The sequence below is a fragment of the Lipomyces tetrasporus genome (genome assembly GCF_029532465.1).
Source record: "Lipomyces tetrasporus strain NRRL Y-64009 chromosome Unknown POJ06scaffold_3, whole genome shotgun sequence".
Lineage (NCBI taxonomy): Eukaryota > Fungi > Ascomycota > Lipomycetes > Lipomycetales > Lipomycetaceae > Lipomyces > Lipomyces tetrasporus.
The window spans coordinates 28,170-55,063 of NW_026611598.1; the positions used below are offsets into that span (position 1 = coordinate 28,170).

A 26,894-nucleotide genomic window follows, 5' to 3' on the forward strand; every position below is an offset into this window, starting at 1 on the left:
ATATAACCCAGCCATCCTCGAAGATGCAATTGTTACTACGAAGAAGAATAACGTTGCATGTCTTGATATGATTATCATCCTAGAGGATCAGGAGCCCGGTCTCCTATTTACGAAAGACGCTCAACATATATGGAAGACTGTGAGGGCCGGGCCTCTTATCTCTTATCTTGTTATCCTATCTTTGTCCTGCCGGTGTTACCCGGGCCCGGCAGGGAGTATAGTTGTTTAATAGCGTTGCGTTGTCTCTTTCCTCTTCTTTTTCTTCTTTGTCGATACTATTTGAAATAAAGGTAGTACTAGCTGTCGATACACATCTTTCCTCATCGTAGGATTCTGACAAAGACCATGAAGACCATATACCAGCAACCATCGCTGTTACGCCTGTTGGCATTGGTCAACGGACCATTCTCCTGGAAGTCCCTGCGATCATCGCTCAACAGTCAATGGCCTAATGTCAGGAACCGCTCCTGAGGTTTCGTACCTTCGTTCCTGTCTCGGCGCTTGGCGCCCCACCGAGGCCCCAGCGAGGCCCCACCTAGGCTCCACCGACTCGAGGCCGACACGTCGTCCGCGGATACGAAAAGTTTTGCTTATTTGTTTTATAATTATTTAGTGCTTATTGGTTGTAGAGGCTCGGACCGGGCCGAGGGAGGAGTAATAAGAAACGCTCGTTCCCCGTCCGAGTCCTCATTGATAATATTCTAAAATATATCGTTACAAGCCATCCAGCTCCACGTAACATATAGTGCAATTCCCGTCAACCCTTACATTATATTATCAATCCGTGGCCGTGATAAACACAACACGTTAACCGACCGACGAAATGGACCCTACCGACATGACTAGTTACCTCCAGCTCCTCCAGCAGACGATCGAGCAACGGAAGGAGATGATCGCGCAACAGAATGTAGCTCTGGTTCGACAGCAGGAGCAGACAGAAAAATTGCAGGCAATGTTTACGGAAAACATGCTGCAGCCGATGACGCAACAGGCTGGGGAGGGAAACCCGGAGCCTAAGGCGACAGAGAAAGAGACACCCACGACCCAAGGCTGGAAGGCCAAAGAACCGGACACCTTCAGCTCGGGGCCCGAGAAAGTCGATCGCTTCCTCTCCGAATTCTCCACTTACATGGAACTTACGGGGTTCGACAAGGAGTCCCAGCGCCGCAAGCTGCTTCGCTTTAAGAGCTACCTTCGTGGACCAGCTCACGACTGGGTTAAGCCGTTTGTCGACCAGACGAATGAGGACTTTAATGAGTTCGAAGGTTTAGTCGCGGAGTTCGCGAAAACCTTCGGCGACCCTGACAAACCGGGAACGTCCTTGCGGAAGATCCGACGGCTGAAGCAGAAGACCTCGGTGTCTGTGTACGTAGCGCAATTTGGAGCGCTGATGGTGCATTTGGGTTGGAACGACAAGGCCCTTTGCGACCAATTTTATGACGGACTGAAGGACCACATTAAGGACGAGTTATCCAGAATTGGCAAACCGACAACTTTACCTGAGATGCGCGCGTTAGCACTTAGGGTCGACTCGCGACACATGGAACGACAAATGGAAAAGGGGCGGCCCAATTCGTTTATATCACAGACATACCTTCCGACAGCGGACCCTGCTGAACCCGAACCTATGCAGCTTGACTTAGCCAAGCTCGGAAACCAGGACCGAATCGACAAACAGGAGCGAGATCGCCGTTTACGACTTGGACTCTGCTTTATCTGCGCAGAGAGGGGACACCTGAGTGCTGCATGCCCGAAGAAGCCAAAAAACGACTACGCTCAGTAGCTCTGGACGCGTTACTGACAGGAGACTACCAAGGTATCGTGCGGGTACAAACAGCAACTGCACATCGTGGTGCCCAAGAAGTGACGGTCCCGAGGCACTGCCAAAAATATGTAGGCTAGTAGTCTCAGTTCGAGTCGGGCACATTGCCAAACTGCAAACTCCGCATTAGTCTATATTAGTCGACTTGAACAACGAGCCCCACGCCCGATTGAGGGCAGATGTCAGACCAGTTCAGAAACCAGCACTGATACGGCCCATGATAAGCATTTCTATTGCGTTGGACGCGGCTTGAAGACTACACACGGTTAGCCACAATTAGACGCGAATCGTGCTAAAACCTCTTCTCACCTTGCGCCGATGCGCCACGTGATGATGCCTAGTTGTATTGCAACTTTTCTAGCATCCTGATGTTGTCATTTATAACCATTACTTGCGAGCTACAGTTACGTACCTGTCACCAATAACAGAGGAACACAATGCGCTGACAAGGGAGCCGGCGGCGATCGCATCCGTGATGCCACCTTGAGTTGCACCGAGGTCACGAGGGTTCCCGTAGTAAGCTCTATACTTGCAGTGTACCGGCGATGCTAGACATGGACGAGACGTCAACACCGTAGAGCACGCCACCCAGTGCCACGAAACTCGGATCATTCTTGCCTGAGCAGGGATGGCAGTCCACGTGATGCGACAAGCAAGAGCTGGATTACGAGTTAACCAGGAATATCAAATATGACGCTCACCTCGTCGATTTCGTCTTTTAGGCGGAGAGGACTAGGGAGGTGTATAGTTATGCGGGGCCCGTGTACTGCTAGACGGGTGCAGGCATCTGGCAAAGTCGCCATGATTGAGGTGGCACCAAGGATTTTGTGGGTGACGTCGCGTCATGTAGCGCTTGCCCCTGTATTCCTTAGCCGACAACCCAAATGATGGACAAATGGACATTTCTAAATCTGAGTTTGCCCGTACACCACATGTACAGTTGATCGTTGGCAGGGTCAAAAGCGAACTCTAAGATTGGTAGCGCGGCGCACATGCGATAACTTAAACCAAACGCAATTTTTAGAGAGTAATTGGGATCGTACACGTTATTTCGACGTTGCATAAGGTACAACACCCTTAGCTATGGAAAGTCCAGTACGTAAGCCGCGTTCACCGCGTCACCATGTAAAATCGGCCAACCCTTGTAGAGTGTCAAAACAAAAATGAGTGTTGAACAACCAGAAGCCATATTAATTCAGAGAAAGAAAGAATGTCGAGATAACATATTTGCCTTCTCAGGATCAATTGAAAAGTGTGGCAAAGATCCCCATATTCGATGGCGACGGACAGATGCTTTTATTCTTTACGTCTGCTCCGGTGAAGAGAGTAATGGTCATGTTCATCCGACATTTTTGTGGCGTAAGTATACTCTCTCACTCGATATTTTGGTTGACGAGTATAAGTCGCTTATTTTCTGCGCCAATTTTGGGCACGTTATTGAGTCAAATGGTTTCATTGTGTTGCCATTGCATAGACAGACCGTCTCTCTGCAACATTTTATTGAGCGTGTGTCTCTAATTCCTCCTGTCTACTTAGAGCTGCCAAGCGTATATCCAAACGCTGAGCAAGGCCATTCCTTTGCCCGACAATCTACCATGCGGCTGGGAGCGGGCGCACTGTATATAAAGGGACGTAGCGCCGTAAGCATAAAAAAATATTCTAAAACATTTTCATTAAGTCCAGCTGACCGAAGGATCTTGTTTCCTGATAACTTGACTGATTAGCAAGTTTCTGGTGGTCTCGAAAGCTGACATTCTTCGGCGTTAAGCCGCCAATTGAGAGGAAACAACTCTAAATATAAATTCTTTTAAACAATAAAACGATGGATATGAGCTCATCACATTGCCTGGTTCTGAACCGAGATAATGCAATTCAAAAGTTAACTCGTGCAAGTAGACTACGGGCTTGTAACCTGCAGCTCGGTTGTCATTAGATTGTATTCCTTTCGAGCCAACAGTGTAAAACTCTATCATATCAAAGCAAAGATCTGTTGCGAGATAAAAGATCGAGAACAGAATTAGGCATTACCCAGCCGCCTAATTTTGGCAAACGCCTTGGTTTGCATCTGAGGCGCTGGGAATACTAGCCGATTATGAACGTCGGCATCGCCACTGAGATCATGCCACGCTATGAACTCGCCGTCGGTTGTGTATACACCGCCAGACTGATAAACTTGCCCGGCCTTCTCACGATACTCAGTAGAAATTCGCGTCCACCACATCTTTGGCCGCCACTCGTTTATTGCCTCTGTTGGACCGTTGAACAGGTGGCACAGCACCAGAAAATTTGTTGAAGGCGTACCGGCGACGCTGTGCGGGACCCTTGCGCGCATATGTGAAAATGTCGTCCTACGGGAACATGATAAGAATATGAGAGAATGTCATTGTCTGCAAGAGCTCAGACTTGCAGTCGACAATCATGTTGAGACCTCGCCGGCAAAATATCTCAGCAAATATAGAGAGGTGAGTTTGATTCTATCTGGAGGGGCCTGAGAGATGGAGGAGTCTGCTGGGTAGTGGATTTTGCCGTTGGCCTGGCATGGGACCGATCATGTTGCCGGAGTTGAGCCATCGGAGACGATTGAAGGTTAACGCATTGCTCAGATCAGGATATTTCTTGCGACTGTCATGGTCCACACAAATCTTTTGGAAGCATTGACATGGGAACGTTGATGCAGTTTAGAGAATCTGGCTCGTTAGGCTAACACTTCTTATTTGCACCAAAGACTGCCATATTTTGGGCATTCGGCTCGGTCGCGGTGAGGAAATGCGTGAGCAAGTCGCTATAATTTGGTACCGCACATCAAAGCCATGCATGATCAGTGCATACTGGTCTGGCCCCCAATATTGCAAACTATTCGCCTATGCCAACAATCTTTCGAATGCGTGCACTGCGAGGATCGGTATAAACTATATACACTATGCCCCAGTTGATGAGTGTGGGGCGGCGTATAATCATTGATCAGGGCTGTACATAAAGACCTGCAAAATTGAAATGGCTGAAGGTAAACGGAATAATAATTTGAGATCCAATAACTCTGTGATGTCGGGCGGACAAACATGGAAAGCCTGGTGCTAGAGTGAGCTTGTTCTCCAACGACGGAAGTCCTTAACAGGTGCAGTATACCACCGTGACTAAATACCCTGCTCCATTGAATTAATCACTCACTATAGATGTACTGCCGGCATCAGCAGCGTACATTGACAATCGACCATTCAGCGGCAGACTGCGCGGAAGTGTCCGCTAGCCAATCTCAATATAAAGTTCCCGGCCCTAACGCCCACCGTGTACGCTCCATTCCTCATCAAGTGAAAAACCGACTGTCACCGCCGGATGATCAGTACAGTAGCGAGCGATTATTCATCAATTCATGAAAGACGAAGTGCAATACCTTTAATGTTCTTGACTAGTTAGACAGATAGTAACGCGTTCGACTGTTAACTGCTGTCCTTAAACCCGCTGGAATTAGCCCCTCGTGCTATAAGAACGTTAACGTGATATAGTCTCCTTACAACATCAAGCTACGTGAGAGAGCAAACGTCAAGATTGCGGTACTGACGATAGAACGATCTCAGGTGGTCGGTATGAATCAATAGAGCAGCACAAGCAAGACTGAATACTTGTCAGAAGATTGCCGCGGCATTTCGGGCGTGGAAGAGAAAATACAGCCGATAAGGAGGCAACCGTTTATCACCATTACCCTGATTAGGTTAGCCTTCGCGTCGACCGGCTGTTTCTAAGGGTATTGTGTTAATCTTCTCCGAGGCGCTAGGGCCCTCGATTATGATATTGACGCGCTGACCACCACCAAGTCGAGTCATGTCAAGTGCTCGCAAGAGTTTCTCATTCTCACGGAGTCGCACGTCATTGCCCGGTAGCATGGTTGCTCATGCCGTATCACGCCGATCAAGCGAGTATTACTGACATGTACTTTTTATTCATTGGTCGCTCGGGCAAGGAGCATTTCTACTGTCATGCAAGGCTCCACGTATCAGAACGCTATAGAAGTCAACGCCATTCATTGTCGGCGAATGACAATCTTGCGGTACTAGGACGCTGCTGAGAAAGTTTTGGCTACGCTCTGGACTGTGGGACCGGGCCATTGACGAATCTGAACGGCGACGGCCTCACAGGTGCCTCAGCGTGATCAGCTCACAAGATTGTCGCTAAACCCGACGATATGTAAATTAACAATCGTGAGGATGACAACCCTTTCGCCGCGCCAAGTTAAGCTTGTAGTGTTCTGAGTCATCGGACGGCGTCGCCAGCATTTTAAGTGTACAAGTTGCCCTCAGAGTATCTCCAGCACCTCTTTCAGTAAGTTTTATGTATTATCAGCAGTATACTATATTATTAGGAAATTGTTGTCATAACTTCTCGATGGGAGGCACGGCCCAAGATGGGGTAGGCACATCTGACGACCCTTGGATAGAGAGAGGCGAGCACAGTTGCACAGTGGCTTCGGCACGGGTCGGACGGACCTGTGCTTAGACCGCTCGACATCGGCGAAGCCGCCCATTTGGTAAGCTTATCGTCGCCAGCCGCAACCTCCCCAATTAAACGCCACACCGTCGCACCGCAACGTGCCTCGACGTACCTTTCTCGATTAGGGTAAATGTTCCTGATTCCATTTATCAAGGTTTCTAGATGGACTTGGGCTATCGAAACACTGTTAATATTGCTTCTGTCTGACATCGGGCAGCTAAGCGCTTTACGGTGACAGGTCGAGATCAACCACACGGACATCTCCTGCCAATTCATACATATATCACATGGTCGTCGACTGTTGTAGATCTCAACCCTACAAGCTCAGAATACAAAGCGTCGCGTCATGAGTTTGGATACTAGCACTCACGATCTCGAGAAGTCGTCCGAGCCAAAGGTAGCGGTTGCGTCAGGTAACGAACCAGGCCAGGATGACTTTTTCAACATATCCCAAGTCGATCCCGTTCTCGCTAAGAAAATGGCTCTCGTGAACGCGGCCATTGACGACATAGGTATGACTAGGTACCACTGGAAGCTCTTCTGTCTCAATGGTTTTGGATACGCTGTTGACTCGGTAAGCATCGCCTTTTTCTCTGCCCGTGTGTTCAGTGTCTAACTCATTAACAGCTTTTGATTGTTTGTCAGAGCATTGCTCAACCCCAGGTCGAACTTCAGTATCCTCGTCCGAGCATAGTTCGTGGCATTTCAGTTGCCTCCTCAGTGGGCTTATTCGTGGGGGCCGTGTTCTGGGGCATGGGTGCCGATATCATCGGGCGCCGCCTTGCCTTCAACTCGTCTCTGTTCATCTGCGCAGTCTTTGTTATTATCGCCGGCGCCATGCCCAGCTATATCTCCTTCGCTGCAATGGTCGCTGTCTACAGCGCCGGTTCCGGAGGTAATTACATTCTCGACGCGACGACCTTCCTCGAGTTCTTGCCGAGACAGAAAGCCTTCCTGACGACAATCATGGCAGTATGGTGGGGCGTTGGATACACAGTAACCGGACTTCTCGCGTGGGCGTACATGAGCAACTTCTCTTGTGACAGTGCTGATACATGCACGTACGCCAACAACAGAGGCTGGAGATATCTCCACTACACCGCTGGCTCTCTCGTAATCGTCTGTGCGATTCTTCGTCTCACTGTTGTCAAGATGGAGCACACGCCCAAATGGCTTCTCACCCAGGGTCGCGACAGAGAACTGCTTGAGGTCTTGAACAAGATTGCCGATCGCCATGGACGCAAGCATAGCCTTACGCTCGAGCAGCTGGAAGATCTCGGCCAGGTGCAGGCTGACGAAAAAGGCGCTAAGCACTCTTCGAGACGAATTTTCAAGCACATTCTGGGATTGTTCGAAACCAGAAAGCTTGCGTACTCGACCACTCTGCTGTTCTTCCTCTGGATCCTTATTGGCATTGTAAGTGTTCACTCTGTCGGAGAGTACGGCGTGGCTGTGCTAATATATCTCAGGCGAACCCTCTCTACGGCGTTTTCCGTCCGTACTATTTGAAGACACGCGGGTACAAACCGGGAGAAACCGCATCTCAGTACATCACATGGAGAAATTATGCCATCGGCAACATTTGTGGATTGGTCGGTCCTTTTCTTGCGTGGCCAATGCTAGACGCCAAATACATCGGTCGTCGGGGAACACTTGCCATCGGTGCCGTTCTGACGATGATTTTCCTGTTTGCGTATACGCAAGTCAAGACCGCGAACCAGAACTTCGCCATATCGTGCGTCATCAGTGCGGTCGAGAACATTTTCTTCGGCGGTCTCTATGGCATCACTCCAGAGCTGCTGCCGACTGCTTCGCGAGGAACCGGATATGGCCTGGCGGTAGCGATTAACCGGATCTGCAATATTGCGGCGTCTCTCATTGGAAGCTACGCAAATGTCGAGACCACGGCGCCCTTGTTCATTTGCGCATCGTTCTTTGGCGGCATGGCCATTGTGTCCATGTTGCTGCCGTTTGAGCCAAGCGGACGCGGGTCGGCCTGATCCACTTCCACCCAGAGTTAATCGGTTTCGCAGAAGGGCCGGCTTGTTTCGTTGCTTAATCTTGTTTGTATCATTAAATAGAAATATGTTGAATTTGACTGAAATGGAATTCAAAATGTCTGACGCTGACCCAGCGGCCAGACTTTACCACATCTCGAATAAAAATGCACCCGCAGTATTAGGAGAGCAACAATAAATGAAACATGTTGTAAATGTTGGATATCTGCGCTGGACTGGAAAATTGCGGCTGAGTAGTGTTAGAGGACACGCTAACGTTCTCTGACGTGTAGGGAGAAGTGCCTCTGTCACGCAAGTAAACTCATGGATCCATAGTCCGACCACACTGTACTTAATTTCCATTCATCCCGTCTGAAGTGTGTCATCCTTAGTTACCTCCTCCTCGTGTCGTTGACTACTCTCTTTGCTGTCGGTTCTAAACTCTGACAAGCCGCGAAGCAGATATATATTTGATCTGTAGAAGGATCGAAGGTGACGATTTATAGCACAGTCATGTGATTATAGTGTATTGCAGAATTCCCAAAGGTTCCCTATCGCTGCCATCCAGAACTACCTCACCAAGGGAGATTTGCATCGCAAAATTCGGTCATGGCTCGATACGTACGTCATTACGAATCCCAGATGGGTCCGTAGGCACAAATTCCCGACCATTCTCGTCGTTTGCGGATTAGAAAAATAAAGACTGCTTCCGCATTTGTTGGTTCGAACGAGCTAACTGCGTCTGAGTGTTTCGAGGACCATGTCTGAGCGCATACCTTTCTTGACATTGACGACCGCGTCAGAGTCTTTGCGATGAACTAATAAATGATAGCGACGTCATAGGTGGCAACCGCGTCACGCGTGGAGACGGAAATTCGTGCCGCATTTGGTACGGTCCGATTCCGGATCCGGTCGCGTGTTGCAACGACCGAAATATACAGAGATCTGATATCGTCCTTGCCCAAAGTGAGCGCCAGTCAATCCCTATATCAATTTTCCACCGGTATCACGATAATTCAATCTTCCAAATTCGACACACTTAGTTCGTGTGCAAGCCGCCGGTCATTGACAATGTGAGTCATCAGTCGATCGTAACTTTGAAGCCGAGTACGTGCAGCCGCTTTAATACCATAATTCGAGTAGCGTATCAGATCTCGTCCATCGAGATAAAACGGAATTGAAGCCTCGTCGCTACCACTTTGAAGTTGCTCTCTATGCTCCGGTCTCATGATATCGCTTATATGAAGATCAATTACTTCTACTGTGTTCATACCATCAGGGGCCCGCATGCATTGTAGACAATCCTATTAGACGCATCATGAGCAACTACGCTCGCAACAGGGCATCACTCTAAACGATATACGTACCACACGGCGTAGCAAGGCAATCGAATCCGACTCTCTGTAGTACCTGTAAACATCTAGAAAGCAACTCGTGAGTTCTCCAAACCAACAGTGGCCAACGTGTTCAATATTTCTTAAGAGTTTTGAGCTGTCACTTGCTTCTAGCATATCCTCAAACCGGAAATATTCAGGATTGAAGCGAGACCTTTCGTTGACAACTGGTTCGGGCATCTGGAAAGTCGGCGATTCATCCACAAGGAGCAAGAATATAGTGGCCGGCTCTTTGAGTCTTTTGTCCCCAATAAGGATTTTGACCCTTGTCATCAAATTGTCGTAATTGTTCGTGTAGCCAAAATCAAACAATAAATTGCCCATATCTAACATAGCATTAAAACCCGTCCAATCGACAATATGCTGGTAACCGATCATGCCGGTATCCGACACATAAGACTCGCCAAATTTGTAACGGCAACGCGGCCATCTTGGATCACTGTTCCAGCCGAAGAAATTCAGAGGACACGAATACCCAGGATCACGCCCGCTTGGCGTTTTGCATGTAAACTGCAGGCTATTCAGTTTGCTTATCAAAGTACTGGCCACACAGCAACAAAGTTTCTGGCCCACGATGCATCTTATGGTTGATAAATAAAGTGTATGATGCAGCGAGTCGTACACTAAACCTAGGGACCGCAGGCGCGGTTGGCCTTTCCACAGTCAGCTCTATGACTTTCTTAACTCAGAAGACGCAACCGGGTTACATACATTCCTTCTTCCAGATAAGCTTAATTTGGGGGCTAATAATCTCGAACGCATCTGGTGGACAATCTGTCAGAAAAAGGTCTCGCTCAACCCATCCGTCTAAGTGGTGGTAAAGTGTTCGAAATCTGGTGATAAGTGATTCCATAATATTATACAGCCAAACACCGTTAGCAAAGTTGAAACAAAGAATCGGGATCGGCCCATTTTGGGGGAACGATAGTTGCGGTGTAGTCGCTTCGCGTGGCAGTAGATTTTATCATGGTGCTCTTATTGCGGGGCGATGGTCTGCGATACATGAGCAATTGAGTTCTCTTGACCCCTCCACGCACTAGGACACATGACATGTATACATTATGCTAACCAGCTTGTAAATATAACTATTTATCAATGAATAACCTCAGTCTAAGAACTATTAGATGTTCCCCGGCTAAAACCTTCTATACATCCTTTCCACGATATCATTGATTGGTGCAAAAGCTCCACGTTAACTATTGTGGCAAGCATCAGATACGCCACTGGCACTCCTATGCTCCTATGATATGTCCTACTACGCACCTCCAGCTCTGTGTCAGGACTCAGGAGTAAGTCTCGTGTGCAGAGGTCGGTTAGGGTTACCCTTGGTTCCGCCCTCACCTTGGTTGCTAGGTTGTGGACCCCTGCTGAAGATTGGCGGCGTTTTTCTTCGTATCATTCTGAATTGATTCAATCATTCCGCCTGGACAAGCAACGATTGCTATCATCAAGGAAAGCGACCCCCCGGAGATTAGTGCCAGGTACGCTGGATACAACGCGCGGTGCCATTTTTGATGACATGAAACTTTTCGATGATGCCATCCTTACGTAAACAGTATACCTGAGATGGAGACTGCGTGCCACGAACGTGTCTTAGGCTAGGATGGTCTTTGCTTTAATCTTCGCATTCTGTGTTGTTGCTGGCTTTGCGTTTTGTGTCTCGTTTTGTTTTTAGTGATTTGTTCAGTAATTTGTATCATGAGGCTGGGGGCCGATTCGCATGAATCATCATCATCCCATCACAGCGGTGCAAAATTATTTTTTCTCTATTCTCCGCGGTTGACGGAACGCACAAATAAGCCGGTTTCTGATTTCGGCATATTTTCTTGAGCTACATTTGTTTTCATTAGGTATGTCCAACTTTGATTCATAAAATCTCGTACGTAATACTGTCGATGACATGTTTTGGTCAGTTATGATATCTAATTGTTTGGTCAGTAGGCTGAGATCTAAAAATGTCGTCGCACCGTCCACAATACTTCCCAAACAAGCTGCATCCCATCGACATCAACAGATCAAACCTGGAGCACGTCTTAAAGGAACTGCAATCAGCAGTCAAGGAGGGAGTAGAAATTATTTGCAACAGTCCCCTCCCCGTGACAGATGCATCCGACTATGGCAGCATCTATTCTGGCATCCCAGGAGTTGCTCTCGCTTTGCTCCGACTGGAGCGTCAAAACGAGTCGATAGGATCGTCCAGTCTGCATTGTGCCGAGCTGGCCTATGAGCGAATTATCCCGACACCAACAGATGTACATCTCTTTCCGGGGCGAATGTCACCCATTGGATCGTCACTAGGCCCGGTCTTTCTACGAATTCTCGCTGTGTGCGAAGACCATAATCTCAATCTGGGCAGAGGTCTTTCTGTCTCTCCGGAGGATGCCTCGGCTCTGAACGATGCCGTTCAACGATCACTCCAGCACGGTGCAGTAATTTCTTTCAAAGGCCATTCGCTGGGCGGAGATGAAGTGTTGTACGGTCGAGCGGGGCTTCTGTGGGCTTTGCTTACTATCCAGAAGCACATGTACGAGGAGAAAACCGAAAAAGCTGTTAGAGGTGCTCTTCGACCGGCTTTGAAAGCCGTTCCGCAGCTCATCGACACTATCATTGCTGCCGGAAAGCAAGGTTCGCGGAAATTCATTGAGAAACATGGACCAAGCGACGCGTTTCCACTCATGTGGCCGTGGATCGAGGATTACTACGGCCTTGGGGCCGTTCACGGAATCTCCGGCATTCTCACCGTCTTACTGTCCTGTGATCTGACGGATCTTCGTATTGATGAGGAAGACAGCTACCTGGGTCTGATAGCGGACACCATTACGTGTCTCTGTCGAATCTGCATCGCAAACCACGGGCATTTGCCGATGTCGATCCCCCCACGACCTAGTTCTCAATCTCGAGCAGCGCCCCTGTTGCAAATATGCCATGGAACCCCGGGTCTCCTCGTTCTCCTGGCTGCTGCTCAACGGAATGGCTTCTTCACTGGAACGTTCTGGAAGCCAGAATGGGACGTGGCCATTCGACTCGGGACCGAAAAGATCTGGCAGGAAGGGATCCTTTCCAAAGGCGGAAACCTATGTCACGGCCTCACCGGTAACGCATGGCCACTGCTGACCTTGCACGATATCTTCACATACGATTTGGATACGCAGACAATTGCCAGGAGGATCAGAGCAGAACGTCTGGCAGGAGACGGAGAGCAGATTTCAAAGGATCGGGAAGTTCTGACGGGAGACTACTTCCTTTCACGAGCGTTGCCATTCATGATGTTGGCTCGGGAAAGCCCTCCTTACAGCTCCGCCCGTGAAATCCCGTCGTCATATGACTTTCGAACACCGGATCGACCGTTCAGTCTCTACGAGGGACTGGCGGGCCAGCTTTGCGCGTGGGCCGAGACTTGTGCCGTGATCAAGGGCAGACTGCGACAGATGGAACTTGCAGCCGACAAGAATATGTCCATGGTAGACATCGAACGCGATAAAACTTTCACAAAGTGCTTGCTCCAACAGTTAGGATTCCCGGGTCTGGAAGTCAATGGGCCAGACAAGGAACTGCTCCTGCGAGGATAGTATCTAGTACAGTCTATTCTCAGCTGTCTGAGGGTCTTGAAGATACAATCTTGCAGCTGAATGGAGGAGAATTCTTATATTGTATTGAAGAATATTCATAGGTTCTCTACAACATCAGAGTGAAGATCGTAATCGTACTAGCACCGACACAGAATAACTTGGACCGTGATGATCTGATGCATCACACTCGTTATATCTCTGGAGCGCGAGAAATCATAATACAGAGTCCCGGATCTGCTGACCAGTCACAGCGCTTCCCATCTATCATCTGCTTGTCTAACGATCTGAGAGGTTTCCGCCCACTCGTCGTCGCACGGTTCAACAGATACTCCTCGTGACTGTCAGGAGTAAGCTCTTGAGGGTCTCGTGTTCCTAGCCATAGTAAACGCAGTTCAGGGCACTGGATATGTATACACTGCCATCATTATCTCCGGCAGAATGCGTAAACCGCAGGTTCGCAGGAGCAGGCAGGTTCGAGTCCACCTTCCCCGGACGAAGATGGCCTAGTGTCCGAAAAACACCCGTCGCGATATGCGAAGCATTTAATGTCGCGTATCGCTCGCAGGTTTGGGTCCACCATCGGTCAGTAGCAATGCAGCTATAATGCAGAGGAATTCCTCTGTAATACCCTGAACTTTCACTTGTTACGGCATTTTCGTTGTGCTAGGAAATTATTTCGTTACCGTAAGCAGGTAATCGTTATCGTGAGAGCGCCGTAAATAGGACGACAATTATACCTTCTTCCACTTCCACATACTTGAACAAAAATTACAACATCAGGTGAACAGTTGCCGGCTCTGGGAAGCAGAATTAGACTTTCGGCTCTGACAGCATCCTGAGATTCGGTGGCACGGCCAATTCCACACCCAAAATAACTGTGTTTCTTGATTGTATATAGTCACGCCTCTATTTTACTTTTTCCGACAATGTGCACGTGAGGATGTGAGCCCCAGGCGGGCCTAGTTGAGGAGATGTCTAACTGCTGCAATCTATATGAAAACTAAAATTCTTTTGCGTTTTCTGCGCTTGTGGTCTAGTCATCCTAGATAATTGACGTGATTGTTGTCATTTGTTATACTCTTTTCAATAACGATCTATCATGTCTTGATTTCTAAAGCTTTAACGTGGTTCTCAAGTGTTTCCACTGCTTGGATAGCGCTCCCAAATATATCAAATCAAGCCACGGCAACCGGCAAGTGTCATATTCATAGTCCGCAACCTAACACCATCGGCACTGTCCAGGTTATTGTATCGTAGAGGCTTCGTCTTATAGTATTGCAGATGATTCAGAGAATGCAAGTACCTGCTGCAGTATCGGAGGAATAATAAGATTTGTGAAGTACTTACAGCACTTACTTTAGTCAGGCGAGGTATATTATAAAACCCATTTTTATAAAGGAGTGTCGTATGAATACAAAGGGAGAACCAAAAACCAATGGGACGTAGAGAAACAATTCAAGAGGGAAATCAAAAGCCGTTGCATAATGAGTGTGGTCGTATCGCAGCGGAGAGTCACTAGGACGGCAAATTCAAAGGAACGTCCCGGAAAAATCCAAAAAATCCAAGACTACAATGTCAACACCTGCTTCTGCTCAGGACCCAGGCTTGGGCCAAGTTAAAGTGAGGTCGTAGGGAACAGCATTATCAAATCCATCATCACGAGCATCGTACTTGAAACCCAGTTGATTTCCACTCTCGTCCAAGAAAGTGGCACTGCACCAGTTGTTAGGGTCCCGTTGCCCATGCCGCAGCGTGAAGCTGAACGCGGTCTTGCCACTGTTCGGCAAGAAGAGATAGAACGGCACGGTCTCGAACAGCCCATCGTTAGTAGCCCCTATTCTTTTTGGCGAGACGTCCAACCGACCAAGTTCTGATGGCAGGTTGCTGACATCGATTTGGATGCCGGGGTCTGGATCGTCGAAGGTGATATTAGCCCAGTCGGCCCAGAACTTCAGCTGACATGTAACTCGAACGAACCCTGCCACAGGCGGGCAGATAGCAAGATAGCGGACAGCCTTTTCAAGGTCGGTAGCTTTATCAATCACTTTCTGATCCGCACTCAGGCGAAGGATTTCAGCAACAGGCACGAGATGGACGTTGCAAATATCTTCGCTCTTGCCTGCCGCATTGCTAGCACGCCAAGCTGCGAATGCCTTTTCAGTCTCCTCTGGATCAGCGGCGTTGGTTGACACTGCGTCAGTCAATAACCCTGGGTCCCCTCCAACGACATGCGTTTTGCTGTTTGACGAAGCCGAGTAGGCATGGTAGTAGTTCTGAGTTTTCACACTGGCATCTCCTGAGATGTTTGCAACACCACTATAGCTAGCCTTAACACTCATATCAAAGTCGGCCTCATTGATTTGGTCGGACTTTCCGCACTCAACAGTGATTTGACAACGCCAACCATAGGTAGCCGCCGTGATGGCATGGGTACCGAAGATATCAAAGAATTCAACATACTTGTTGATAGTGTCCTGGTCAGAGGAATTCCAAGACGGTAGCTTCAGTACGTTGCTCGTGTATGTCGAGTCAAGATGTTGGCCAGCTGTATTAATGCGCAACGCGGCTGTGTAGCACCTCTCATCAAAGCTGTAGAAGGCGTACATACTAGATTCCTTGTACTGTGAACTGGTCGACGATTTAACGCTGCCACTGATGCTGGCACCCATATAGGATGCTGAGACATCAGCCTTCAAAACCACTGACGATTTCGCTTCAGAGCCTGAATGACACAAGATCAGTGAGCCATCAATGGATGTGCCTTGGCTTAGGTGAACATTGTCTGGGAAAGTGAACCTTCTCGTAACTGGTTTGCCGTTAACAGTGTATGTCCACTGTTTGTCCGTCTTAGTCTCGCTGGAGGTCACCAATGTGGCAGATGCGGCGTTAAGAAAGTCCTGAACACTGGTGGTATCAACTATCCCTTGCTTAGAAAAGTAGAAGTTTGCATTAACACCGTACTCACCCTCTTCCAGACAGTTTGCAGTTTGGCCCAGATAGTCGAGGGCCTTCAAGTTTTCCATCTTATCGACTTCAGCACTCGTATTGACCTTGCGGACTAGAGACAATGCTGTCAAGCAAAGGTTTCTGTTGATGATTGCCGAAGTAAGACGCCCGGGACTTTCTGTGGTGGTGTTTTGCGTGTCTTTAGTCGTAACTACCACTATATATACTTTTCATGCTTCGACCGAATTACCTAATACCGAGCCGCATCCCCAGCTGAGACAATACTTAAATATCGTTCTTGGCGCTACCTTATGGCCGTCCACACAATTTGACAAAAAACCATGACACGTCTATCCGTTCTCGCGCCACCGAACTATCATCCGATCACATGTGCCGTAGCCTTTTCACGAATAGAGCATAATTAATTGCAATAGGCGTCTAACTAAAGAGCATTGACTTTGCTATTTCAACAGCCTTCCCCCCTACGAACATTTAGTAGGGAGCCACAATGGCCACACTAGACAATTTGAATATGGACTTTTTAGACTGCCTCAACGATTCTGTCCTCCATCTGTCCTCCATCCCCGCTCAAATCAACAACAGTAACGTATGATCAGATGCCGGTCCAACCGACTAACATAAGTTGCCAGCTCGACCGCCGTGACGAAAGTCACGAAGACACTGGGCTGTGATCACCGACGATTTAGGGTTTCAGGGAGTTAATAAGCCTTGAACGGCCCATGAACTGAATAAAGTTAACATGAGGTCAATGCGCAATAATTTTAACTGGCAGGGTGTGATAAATTGTGCACGTACATCTTGCTACCACGCCTTAAATAGTCATTCAGTGAGATTCATACCTCACCTCACTTGGCCTATTTCACACGTGGCAGCCAGTGACCTGCTGGATTCATGTGAGGATTGGATCGAGCGTTGCGCGATGGCGAGAACCAAAGAGCACACGAAAGTGAACTACGTAGCTGATTGGTTTAGAATATATTTTCGAGCGGCGAGTATGAACCCTTTCTTATGCACCTCTTGTCGCTCGGATACAACAGACAAAATACACAAACTCTTTTTCAAAATAGCGGCAAATGCCGCGCAAAGACGCGCAAGCCAAACTTTTCAGGATAATGGTTGGTGTGGTCCTTATCGAGTTACTTGCATGTCCGCCATCTATTATTGGTCAGGAATTACAAATTTCCGACGCGCCTATATAAGCGACTGATGAGGCCCAACGGCCGAAATGGAACAACGCAACACGTTCCATATCGCGTGCGCGCTGGCTACTACTCAAATTGGAAGCTTTAAAAAACCCTAAATTCGGTTACTGTATAGGTTGTTTATCACACCCAACTGCCGCTTTTGTAACGATCTTGACATAACGTTACGCGCATCGCCGAACGCGTGACAGTTAGGGTTCACTACAATCATTTCACCCTAGATGGCCCATAGATAGTGAGAAATAGAAATCAAATTCATCGCGGCTCCACGGCTGACGTTCCCACGCGCTAAAAAGCGGGTCAAACTTAACCAGAGGTGTGCCGGCTACTAACTCATCGCTTCGAATAAAGAGAATCGCCTACAAGCTTGCCTGTTTGCCCTGGCCAATCTGCGCCTTAGCCACGAACTACCTCCTTTCATGCCCTCCTGAAAGCAGCAGTCTTTTTAAGATTCCAACCACTCAAATTCGCGTAATCGTCCTCACCATGCGTGATAGCCCATAACGCGTCTGACATCTTGCTCTCCCAACGCCCATTGTACAGGACCTGAATATGGGCAATGCTATGCTGATTGCCGTTATCACCCCAGGTGATGCAGATCTCCATCCACCAAATGTCAGCAGGATGCCCCCTCTCGCCAAAGAAGTGGAAACATACCTTTTCAGGATCCGTTGCTTTGCAGGGTACCAGGTTGAAATTGGTCTGCAGAGTATCAGTCATTTGCTCAACACTTTCGTCGGTTGTGGGCCAAATGGCTTCCTCTGGAAACCTTTGTCCGGGCCTGAGATCGTTTCGGAGACGGTGGGCTGCCCAGTTCATGCAGAGGAAGTATTGGAAGTGGGAGAGGTCCATGTCTTGGCGGTAGACGATTCCCCAGCCGGCGGATAGAGGTTCTGAGAAGAGATCTCTGATGTATTCCTCCTCCGAGATGTCCTGAAGCTTATCCCAGGGTGTGGTGAGGGGTTGGGATGGTGGTTCCAGGACCCTGTCGCTGGGACTGAGTTAGTAATGAGGTGTGGGGATGACTATAAGATTACATACACGACGTAGGCCATTCTTGACTTTTAAAACTATAATTGTGAAATGTTCGCAAGAGTATGTACTGAGCAACAAAGGGGCGGAAAATTCACTCGACTTGGGATTTGCGGAGTGACCACGGAGACTAAAATACTTGACGGGACATGCGAACTATCGACGACGGTGAGAAACAGGCGCATAGACTTGGACATGACTGACGAGTTCCTTATATAGACGAGCATTGGGTTAGCCGAGAGCAACGAGATCTGCTGATCGATCTTAATATTGCACCGTCACGCCCACTCGCGCATGATCATCGATCGTCACAGTCACACAGTTGAGGTTCGGCGCGTGTGCCACAATGCTTAGGTAGTGTGAGGGTCGTCGAGGTTCTCAAGGTCAGAGTCGGAGTTGCACTATATGTTCTAGCTGGATAGCTTATAACGGGGTTTAGGGTTAAACTTTCCTCGGGTAAACAGTGCCTCGATCAAGGGCTGAGATGATAAGGTCCGCCGGACTGGCCCGTGCCCAAGCCGTTGGCACTAATAAAACTTAATCATTTCTCATCTCATCGTTACTTTCGATCACTCTAGCTTGGATTGCGTAGGTCTGGTGATTTAGAGTGAAATCTGCCCTAGACGCGAGGCATCCGGGGAAATCGCTTGGGCAGTTCGGGACTTTCGGTGAACAGCGTTATTTACTAGGGAAAGGGTTCCACAGGAGTCATACTTTTAATCTGCGCCATCCCCGCCAAATCATTTGTTTTACTTCTCTGGCCAGCGAGAGTGTTGGGCCAAACGTGCTGGGCCACATCTAGGCGTGCCACACGGACTCCGCTAACCCCGTCATGCACTTGTCGAATATCAGAATACTATAACAGACACCGATTAGCAGGCCAGAATTTTGTGATCTCTGCAGGAGTTTAACCAGCTATTGCGTGACAAGCCTTCACCTAAAATGAATCGCCAAAGAAGGATTGAAGCCATTAAAGAAAAATTCAGGCTCGCGGGAATGTCTCAAGAGCATGCAGACGACGACATTTTCTCTTCCCTCTACTTAGAATGGTCTACCATGGCCTCTAGCTGTCCTCTGATGGCGGCTGCACTTGGGCCTGTGTCAAATTTGTTTTCGATCACTGCTCTGGCAGAGCCGTGGGTAATTGAGTTGAAGCATGGCCAATTCGATCGTTTCCATCCGGACAATGCCAGGACTATTGCATTGAATGCAGTCTCGTTGGCCTTCGGAATTCTTGGAAATGTGGCTCTGCTGGCGAATTTCACTGGACGAGTGAAGTACAGCCTATCTCAGGCTATATCTATCACTTCGTTTTACATTGCCGGTATCCTGTTATTGGCATTGATCGGCGACGATTACCGAGTGTATTCTTCTCTAGTAAGCGACGGACTTGTTCTTCAGTTTTCTCAAGGATACTGGAGCGCGTATGTTTCATAGCAGTTTGTATCGGTTTCCCGGTTAACAATTGTCTAGAGTCATTACAGCGGTGCTCTACTTCCTGTGCGGCTTCGTGTTGACATGGAACCTTGTGGGACACCTCCGGGGTCACTATCCCGCCAGTTTTATATTGACATCGTCGCAACGAAGTTTAATGCTTCAAATTTTGTGCATCATAATATGGCTTGCTGGGTAAGTTTTTGTTTTGAGGTGAACGTCTACAATAGCTAAGATCTAGTCAGCGGAGGAGGCCTTTTTGGTGGCATTCAAGACTGGTTATATGGGGATGCCGTGTATTTCTGCGATGTAACTCTTCTCACAATCGGTTTTGGCGATTTTCAGCCCACGAACGACCTCGGCCGCGCGCTAGTCCTTCCATATGCTCTAATCGGCATCTTCATACTTGGTCTCGTTGTATGCAACGTCCGCTCGCTCGTCCTCGTTTCGTCACGTGAAAAGAAATCACTCAACCGCGTCGAGCGCGTGCGAGTCCGCAATTTACAACGCATGCAGCTTGAACCGGCGGACGAGGAGTCATTTGATCTCATGCGGAAAATTCATAAATCTGCCAAAAAGCGTGATATGTTGGCCACTCTAGTTTGGAACACAATAATTTTCTTAATTTTCTGGCTCCTGAGTGCACTCGTCTTTTCGAGAATAGAGGGCTGGTCATACTTCATCGGCTCTATTTCTGCTCAACGTCTCTTCTGACCATCGGATATGGTGAATTTGTGCCATCCCTACCCGGATCAAAAGCGTTTTTCGTGCTCTGGTCGTTGATTGCCGTACCGCTTCTGACTATGCTGATTATTAGTATGAGCGACACGGTCATTGCGGCTATCGTGTATGTGGCGCAGAAGCTCGGAGATGTGATGCTGAAAAACACCTCTTCGCACTTGACAACAGAACCCTCGCAACAGGTGCCGACTGATTTAGAGTCCCAAAAACCAGACGAGCCACTCTCAGATGCGAGAAATAATGAAATAGAGAATTTTAATGCTGCATATGACAACTATTGCACGGACCACGACAACGAGAGAATTACCAAGGAGATGCTTTTGGTTGACGCTATCCAACTCATCGTCAGTGATATGCGTGTCGATCGAGGTAAAAAATACTCATACAAGGAGTGGAATATGTTGGCGAAGATAGTAGATACGCAATTTGACTGGCTTGGCACAGATTCGCCCATCAGGTTTCCTATCGATGAACCAGCATTATTTCTACGACTGTACTGGAATTCGTTGAAGGATCATTTGAGAAATAAACGCGTGCAAATGGGCAAGTCTCAGCAACCGGACGTTGACATGTTTGAGAGCGGTGCGGAAACATCGAAGATCAATAAGACGGTTGATGCCATCTTGCGGGCTACTGGCCAAGAAAAGTTGTGAGTTGGGTTTGTCCTGATTGCATCGCCGTTGATGCCCCAGGCGAGCGCCGCACGACGTGCTCAGTGTCAACAAACCTCAGCTAATGTGCAAGCTGGCGCACAAAGATGGATGAGGCTACTACACTTGAAGAACACTTCTGAAGCGGACACCACAAAAGATTGAAGAGACTACTACGCTTGAAGAACTCTTCTGTCAGGAAATCAAATAGCCCTACTCTTGGGCATTGGGTCTGACGTTGCCGGAGCGGCTCAGCCGCACATCCTGGACGCGTCGTGTGCGCTGGTTTTCTCCAAGTTGTGTGTTGTCAGATGACGATCTTTTCTCGCCGAGAAATACCGCAAGGATCCCTGTCCCCTCTTTCTCTCTCTCTCTCTGCGCCTGGTAAACTTCGCCACCAACGAAATATCCTGCGCAAAGACGAGAAGGTCAGGGCTGTGGCCGCCGTCGCCAAGTAGACATGCTTTGATTTATTGCTGCGCTTAATATTCTTCGCGTCATAGTTCTACTGATGCACTAACAAATTATTAGGATGGACTCCAGTATCACATCAACAGAAGAATATTGTCTTCTGGCCTTGCAAGTGCTTGGCTTTTTGTGAGGAATATAGAGCTAAGGTGACAGTAAATAACCTCAAAGGGTATGATTGCTGTGGGAAACATCTCGTGTCATTTTCAAGGCCCTATAGACAATGAGAACAATAAAATATCGGAAATGGTGAATTGATCACGCAAATTAAAAAAATATCGATATTTACTGGCCCATTCCTTAGGCTTAAATTACTGTATCGACATTAGAATTTGGGCCATGACTAGTACCAGAGCGCTAGAAGTGGCCCTTGACCTAACGTAACATAGCGAATTTCCGTACTTTCTAACTTTAAGGCACAGCCATTGGCAAGCATTCCTACTCTAAGCTCGACATAGTAAGATAAGAATAAACCAGTGCGGACAGCAGCAGCTACTGTGAAAGTTGTCTAGAACACGCGCGTCGATACATGAAGCGACGAGACAACGGATTGCGGACGAATTAGGCGGGGACAGCATATTGGGAGTAGTGATCGCGGGAACGACGACAGAGACGGCGAGGCATAATTTTCCTCCGAAAACAAAGCGGCAGCTGAAGACGACTAATATTCCGTCTAATGGTTCGTTGTTGGAGAATGATACACCAGTTGCGGAACAGAATGATATATGCGCGCGGGTCAGTTTCAGTAGTTTGCTTCCACTGCCACTACAACATCAACAGCGAATTTGGACACCCGACGCGTCGGCACTGCTCGAGAAGATTGATGATTCATTCAAGAGTTTAGTGCCGACAACATGAGTTTAGACGAATTTTTGCGAGGCAGCAATTTATAACTGCGATGGATGTATAATAAGTGTATAGTACTGGACAATTAATGATTGGATATAATCTTCGTGTAAATTAACTCGATTGCAACATGGACCCACGCACAATTTTTAGTCATGTCCAAACCGTCCAATAAGCATACCATCAACTGCGCCGTTATCCCACTTAGTAAACAATCCGGAACATGGACTGCCACCGCACGATCTCCCGTCCGTCCGAGTCGAAGTTCGTTGGCGTGTCAGCATTAAAACGCCATCGGCACAGGAATTTGGATCTGCTTTACATGAACTCAACTCCGATCCATTCTGATTGCATTCGCCAATACACGCAATGGGAATTAGATCATACTGAGGTGTCGCTGTCAGCTTCGCACACCAGCCTGGGAGTCACAGAATATCTTCTGTCGTTCCGTATTCCCATCTCAACATATCCAATTTCCGTGCGCGACCAAGATCTCGTCTGTGAACCATTAACTTTCTCAATAAAGCAAAAGCTGAGACAGCGGATGAGCGACGGACAGATGATGCACGTTGTAACACCCAAAGATTTTCTGATACTGAGACCGGAACAGTATTGTTGCAATACTATATTCCAGCAAGGTACTCATAAGTGGCATGTGAATTTGTAGAGCGCAAGTACGAATAAAGAAATTGAATTCGTGTTACACTCTTAGTTTTGGAGTACTAGCGGTGCATCTTAATTTTCTAGATCCTGAGCCATAGTCGATCAAATCGCAAATCAAGTCGAGCCGACGTGATGGCGTTAACGGAGCTGGTACCACCTGGGTAATCGTGCACGGGCCGCGTAGATACATTTGTCGGCTTAGACGTATTGAGGAAGTGCCACAGCTGCAAAGTTGTGGCTCCTGAACCGAAACCCTGAACGATAGAACCTTAAATTCCCAAATTGCTAAGGAGGGTCTGGATTGCGGACATTCAGGGAGAGTGAATAACGGAGATGCCGATGTTAGCAAACAAGGAGCAGATATTTCCCTTACTGTTACTGTGTATGGTGATGAAAGGTCTAGGCTGCAGTCGGACCGGTGTATGTCTTGGAAGGACTTGCCGAAGGCAAAATGAAGCAAACTAGCTTACCAGGAAATAATATTACGTGCTAGCAGGCACGTAAGTGAAGGGTTGTCATATCCCTGGTGAATACCGCGCACAGTAGCACTGAGATCATTGTTCTTTGTTTTGTCCTAGTTGTTTGTTTTATGATCATAGCAGACCTGGCATCCATAGGATGGGGGGTTTTGTCAGGATTTGAGGGGCTTGTGGCGCTGCAGGACAGGTTGGGGTGTCTCAATAATGAAGAATAGGAGATAACTGGGTTAACCCTAACCCTCACTATCCGTTCCCGAGCCGCCTAAAATATGTTAGCAGGTCTGCTAAATAGTAGTGAAAAGGAGACTAGAGTGTATGTAATAGTTACATTGCAGCTTGTTTCCGTACTACATTCTTAGTTTTTCACTCCAAAGCAACTATTCAGAATGGCCTCGTCAAATTCTGGACTTTTTTATCGCATGTGACTAAATGATGAACTTTGATTACGCTTTAGGTGAGTTAATGTAGTTGTGCTGTTCGACTCCTTGCGACGCGTTACCTTTTCGCTTCTGCGTCCTACTAAAAGACTGGATTCAAAGCCATGCCAAAGTCTGACATTGCCGTCCAATATAGGTGTGTTGGTTAAACTCACACAACAATCCACTTCTACTCGAGTTTCCTGGTTCTGTGTCCTGCTCTGTATTGGTGTAGCTCGGAAACTTTCCCCTTTGAAGATCACTTCCCAGTTAGGGTCCATTGCAAGACACAACAGAAGACAAAAGCGTTAGATATTATACGAATATCGCCGAGACAGGATCAATGCTCACCCTGTAAGCAGTGAAAAGAGCTCTCCATATCTAATATATATTAGCAACTTCTGCGACGAGCTCCATTTCTGTCTTTTAACCCTTCGTAATTTTTGCAGTAAGGCCATCACTTGATCAAAAATGATCCTTGAGCCCGCATAACATCACCCAACCTCTTTGATAACTCAAATTCCATACGCTCCGTAGGAACAGGGCCGCTACGGATGGCATTCATCGTATCACAGTCGGGAGGGATGTCCTCATCAAATATTGGCTCGCCTGCCGCTCTCATATTGGCCAGAACTGCTTGTTGGAAGTGCCAAAAGAGAATTTTGTCATTAACGTGGTGAGGGTGTCCAGGGTCTCTGCATACAGGATCCAGTTGTCGCCCTGCGAGGCCTAAGCTATCATCAAGGAAGCAGACTATGCGGTTGTCATCCTATATGAAGTTAGGGCCCCTACTATTGTTAATATAGCAATGTGGGTTAATTTGTCTCCATACGTTCGGGTTGATTGAAATTTCATATTGGTCAAACAGACCATGTACAGTCCTTTGGAGGAGAAGTCCATTCTGAGGGGAATTTACACTACCATCACCTTCGTCTAGAACGACTAATTCCCCGAAATTGTAATTTTGAACTATAGACTCGAGGGCCACAGGAAAAATGTGTGCTGCTTCATATTTTGTCCACCGTTGCTGAACCAGCTCACGTTGTGTCATAGAAAGTCCGGTAATTACGCATCTGCGATCGCGATCTCGAACTGCAGCCGGAAATGACTTAACTTTACCTGATGAAGAGAGAGAAGACATGGCAGAAGAAGTTCGTTGGTAATACGGCGCGTCTATAACTGCTAAATATCCTTGCTAAGATGTAAATTTACATCTTCTAAACTTTCTGCACCAAATTATACTTACCATCACTCTCAACTTCATACTCGCCCGGCAGCAAAGGATCTTGAGTTCGCTGAATTTGTGTACGGCCATCATTAATCTTATATACACGAAGAGGTAAGTCATGTCTAATCAGCACGTCCAACGAGTCTAGAAACGTCCGTTTCGTGAAAGTTGGGTTTGTGAAACCGCCTCCAATGCTGACTGTGGGATCCGAGGCAAGGTAGATGAAAATGTCCCGTCCAAAACTTCTATTTGCTGCCATGACAATAGAGGTTGTAATATACGATGCTAACCGAACTAACAATATATGCAGCGTGCCGTGAGGCACTTTAAATTTGACAAAGAGAAACTTCAGAGTAGCGAGCGGCCTGAGGTTGTAAAGAGCGCGAGATATCGAGAGTTTCCTGGGGGAAAGCCATGAAAACCCTTGATTTATTTAGGGTTGGGGTTGTGAAATGGCGAACTAACTAAAAGAATTTGGCGCAGCTCGCAGTCGCTCGATGTCGCTACCCTAAACCACGACAGCCCCTTCATATGCTTGAGCTATGATTAGCGTTTCCTTAAGCTAATTGACAATCTCTCATTCCCGAAGTCGTTTGAATTTAGCTGCATTCTCTTTGCTCCCTTAATTATGGACACAGTAGTTTCTGGATCATCTACGAGCTCTCGCTATCTTTGTCACGTGGAAGATTGACAACCACGCGGAACAGTCTTAGTCCATCACAGACCTTTCAGGCCTGCACGGCGGGAAACGTTTTAAACTGGTCAGCCTGCCTGAATTGAGTGGGTCGACATTTCACGGTGTCGACGGATATGTCTCCCGTGAAGGACGATAACGCGCTTTCGGAGTACGACAAGGCGCTGAGACTACTGAAGGATAATCCACCAGAACAGCGATTAGACATCTCATATGCTTTACCCCCAGTATTTGGAATTGGAAGGGGGGAGAAATTCAGACGATCAGTAGTATAAGCCTTGAGATGCATATGTGTTCCCAATTATGACTTTGAATTATTCAATATAGGTACCCATACTTGGTATACAACAGTTGTGCCGAGTATGTGACTGTGGTTACTGCCCCACGTTCTCTCCACGAAGATGCAGCCCTTAACCTCTCAAGAAGAAATTTTGATAAACCACAGAAATGTCTCTCTAGTCATGGAGCCGATGCCAGTTTATGTTCTAATATTCGCGAGACGGGATCTCAAGGGTTCTGGGTTTCAAGCAAGACAGACAAGAAAACAAGATCCGATTCCTAACTACTAGTCGCACTCGTCGATTCTGCCCTAACCCGATACGAAGAACAAAAATATGTCCTGGTGAGTGGCGCGCTTACGAGTGAGTTAAGTAGTCGAGGACTTGGGCCCACCTCAGTCTCTAAGCTAATGGCTAAGCTCCAACCTGTCCAGGTGCGGCTCGGGAGTTACTGAAGTTAGAGAAAGCACTGCGGTTTCGAGGCAGTTCCAACTTGTACGACTCGTTTTTCATTGCAGAAGCAGTGCAG

At 47.7% G+C, this 26,894-nt stretch overlaps 8 protein-coding genes across 8 annotated transcripts; 3 read left to right on the plus strand and 5 right to left on the minus strand.

The window, feature by feature from the left end:
• Window positions 1–2,014: 2,014 nt before the first annotated feature.
• Window positions 2,015–2,625, minus strand: POJ06DRAFT_236308 (uncharacterized protein; the record flags this gene model as incomplete). The annotated part of the gene is made up of 5 exons (XM_056185892.1): window positions 2,015–2,078; window positions 2,132–2,179; window positions 2,235–2,481; window positions 2,524–2,554; window positions 2,590–2,625. 5 exons carry the CDS (start codon window positions 2,623–2,625, stop codon window positions 2,015–2,017), a joined length of 426 nt encoding a protein of 141 aa, XP_056045079.1.
• A 4,028-nt stretch (window positions 2,626–6,653) lies between these two features.
• On the plus strand, window positions 6,654–8,307 carry POJ06DRAFT_280394 (major facilitator superfamily domain-containing protein; the record flags this gene model as incomplete). The annotated part of the gene is made up of 4 exons (XM_056189874.1): window positions 6,654–6,720; window positions 6,763–6,881; window positions 6,935–7,723; window positions 7,777–8,307. 4 exons carry the CDS (start codon window positions 6,654–6,656, stop codon window positions 8,305–8,307), a joined length of 1,506 nt encoding a protein of 501 aa, XP_056045080.1.
• Window positions 8,308–9,320: 1,013 nt separating this feature from the next.
• On the minus strand, window positions 9,321–10,076 carry POJ06DRAFT_266242 (uncharacterized protein; the record flags this gene model as incomplete). The annotated part of the gene is made up of 2 exons (XM_056189138.1): window positions 9,321–9,608; window positions 9,672–10,076. 2 exons carry the CDS (start codon window positions 10,074–10,076, stop codon window positions 9,321–9,323), a joined length of 693 nt encoding a protein of 230 aa, XP_056045081.1.
• A 1,577-nt stretch (window positions 10,077–11,653) lies between these two features.
• Window positions 11,654–13,267, plus strand: POJ06DRAFT_193645 (Lanthionine synthetase; the record flags this gene model as incomplete). Its single annotated transcript, XM_056184919.1, has 1 exon — window positions 11,654–13,267. One exon carries the CDS (start codon window positions 11,654–11,656, stop codon window positions 13,265–13,267), a length of 1,614 nt encoding a protein of 537 aa, XP_056045082.1.
• Window positions 13,268–14,859: 1,592 nt separating this feature from the next.
• Window positions 14,860–16,290, minus strand: POJ06DRAFT_299620 (uncharacterized protein; the record flags this gene model as incomplete). The annotated part of the gene is made up of 1 exon (XM_056190692.1): window positions 14,860–16,290. One exon carries the CDS (start codon window positions 16,288–16,290, stop codon window positions 14,860–14,862), a length of 1,431 nt encoding a protein of 476 aa, XP_056045083.1.
• Window positions 16,291–17,498: 1,208 nt separating this feature from the next.
• POJ06DRAFT_68198 (uncharacterized protein) lies at window positions 17,499–18,748 on the minus strand. The gene is made up of 3 exons (XM_056191391.1): window positions 18,478–18,748; window positions 18,094–18,427; window positions 17,499–18,036 (listed from the first exon to the last, which is right to left on the minus strand). Exons 1-3 carry the CDS (start codon window positions 18,489–18,491, stop codon window positions 17,854–17,856), a joined length of 531 nt encoding a protein of 176 aa, XP_056045084.1. The 5' UTR covers window positions 18,492–18,748; the 3' UTR covers window positions 17,499–17,853.
• A 416-nt stretch (window positions 18,749–19,164) lies between these two features.
• Window positions 19,165–21,296, plus strand: POJ06DRAFT_294429 (uncharacterized protein; the record flags this gene model as incomplete). The annotated part of the gene is made up of 4 exons (XM_056190472.1): window positions 19,165–19,892; window positions 19,942–20,097; window positions 20,148–20,542; window positions 20,569–21,296. Exons 1-4 carry the CDS (start codon window positions 19,411–19,413, stop codon window positions 21,294–21,296), a joined length of 1,761 nt encoding a protein of 586 aa, XP_056045085.1. The 5' UTR covers window positions 19,165–19,410.
• Window positions 21,297–24,622: 3,326 nt separating this feature from the next.
• On the minus strand, window positions 24,623–25,652 carry POJ06DRAFT_194240 (uncharacterized protein; the record flags this gene model as incomplete). The annotated part of the gene is made up of 3 exons (XM_056184945.1): window positions 24,623–24,934; window positions 24,998–25,356; window positions 25,412–25,652. 3 exons carry the CDS (start codon window positions 25,650–25,652, stop codon window positions 24,623–24,625), a joined length of 912 nt encoding a protein of 303 aa, XP_056045086.1.
• Between the last annotated feature and the right edge of the window lie 1,242 nt (window positions 25,653–26,894).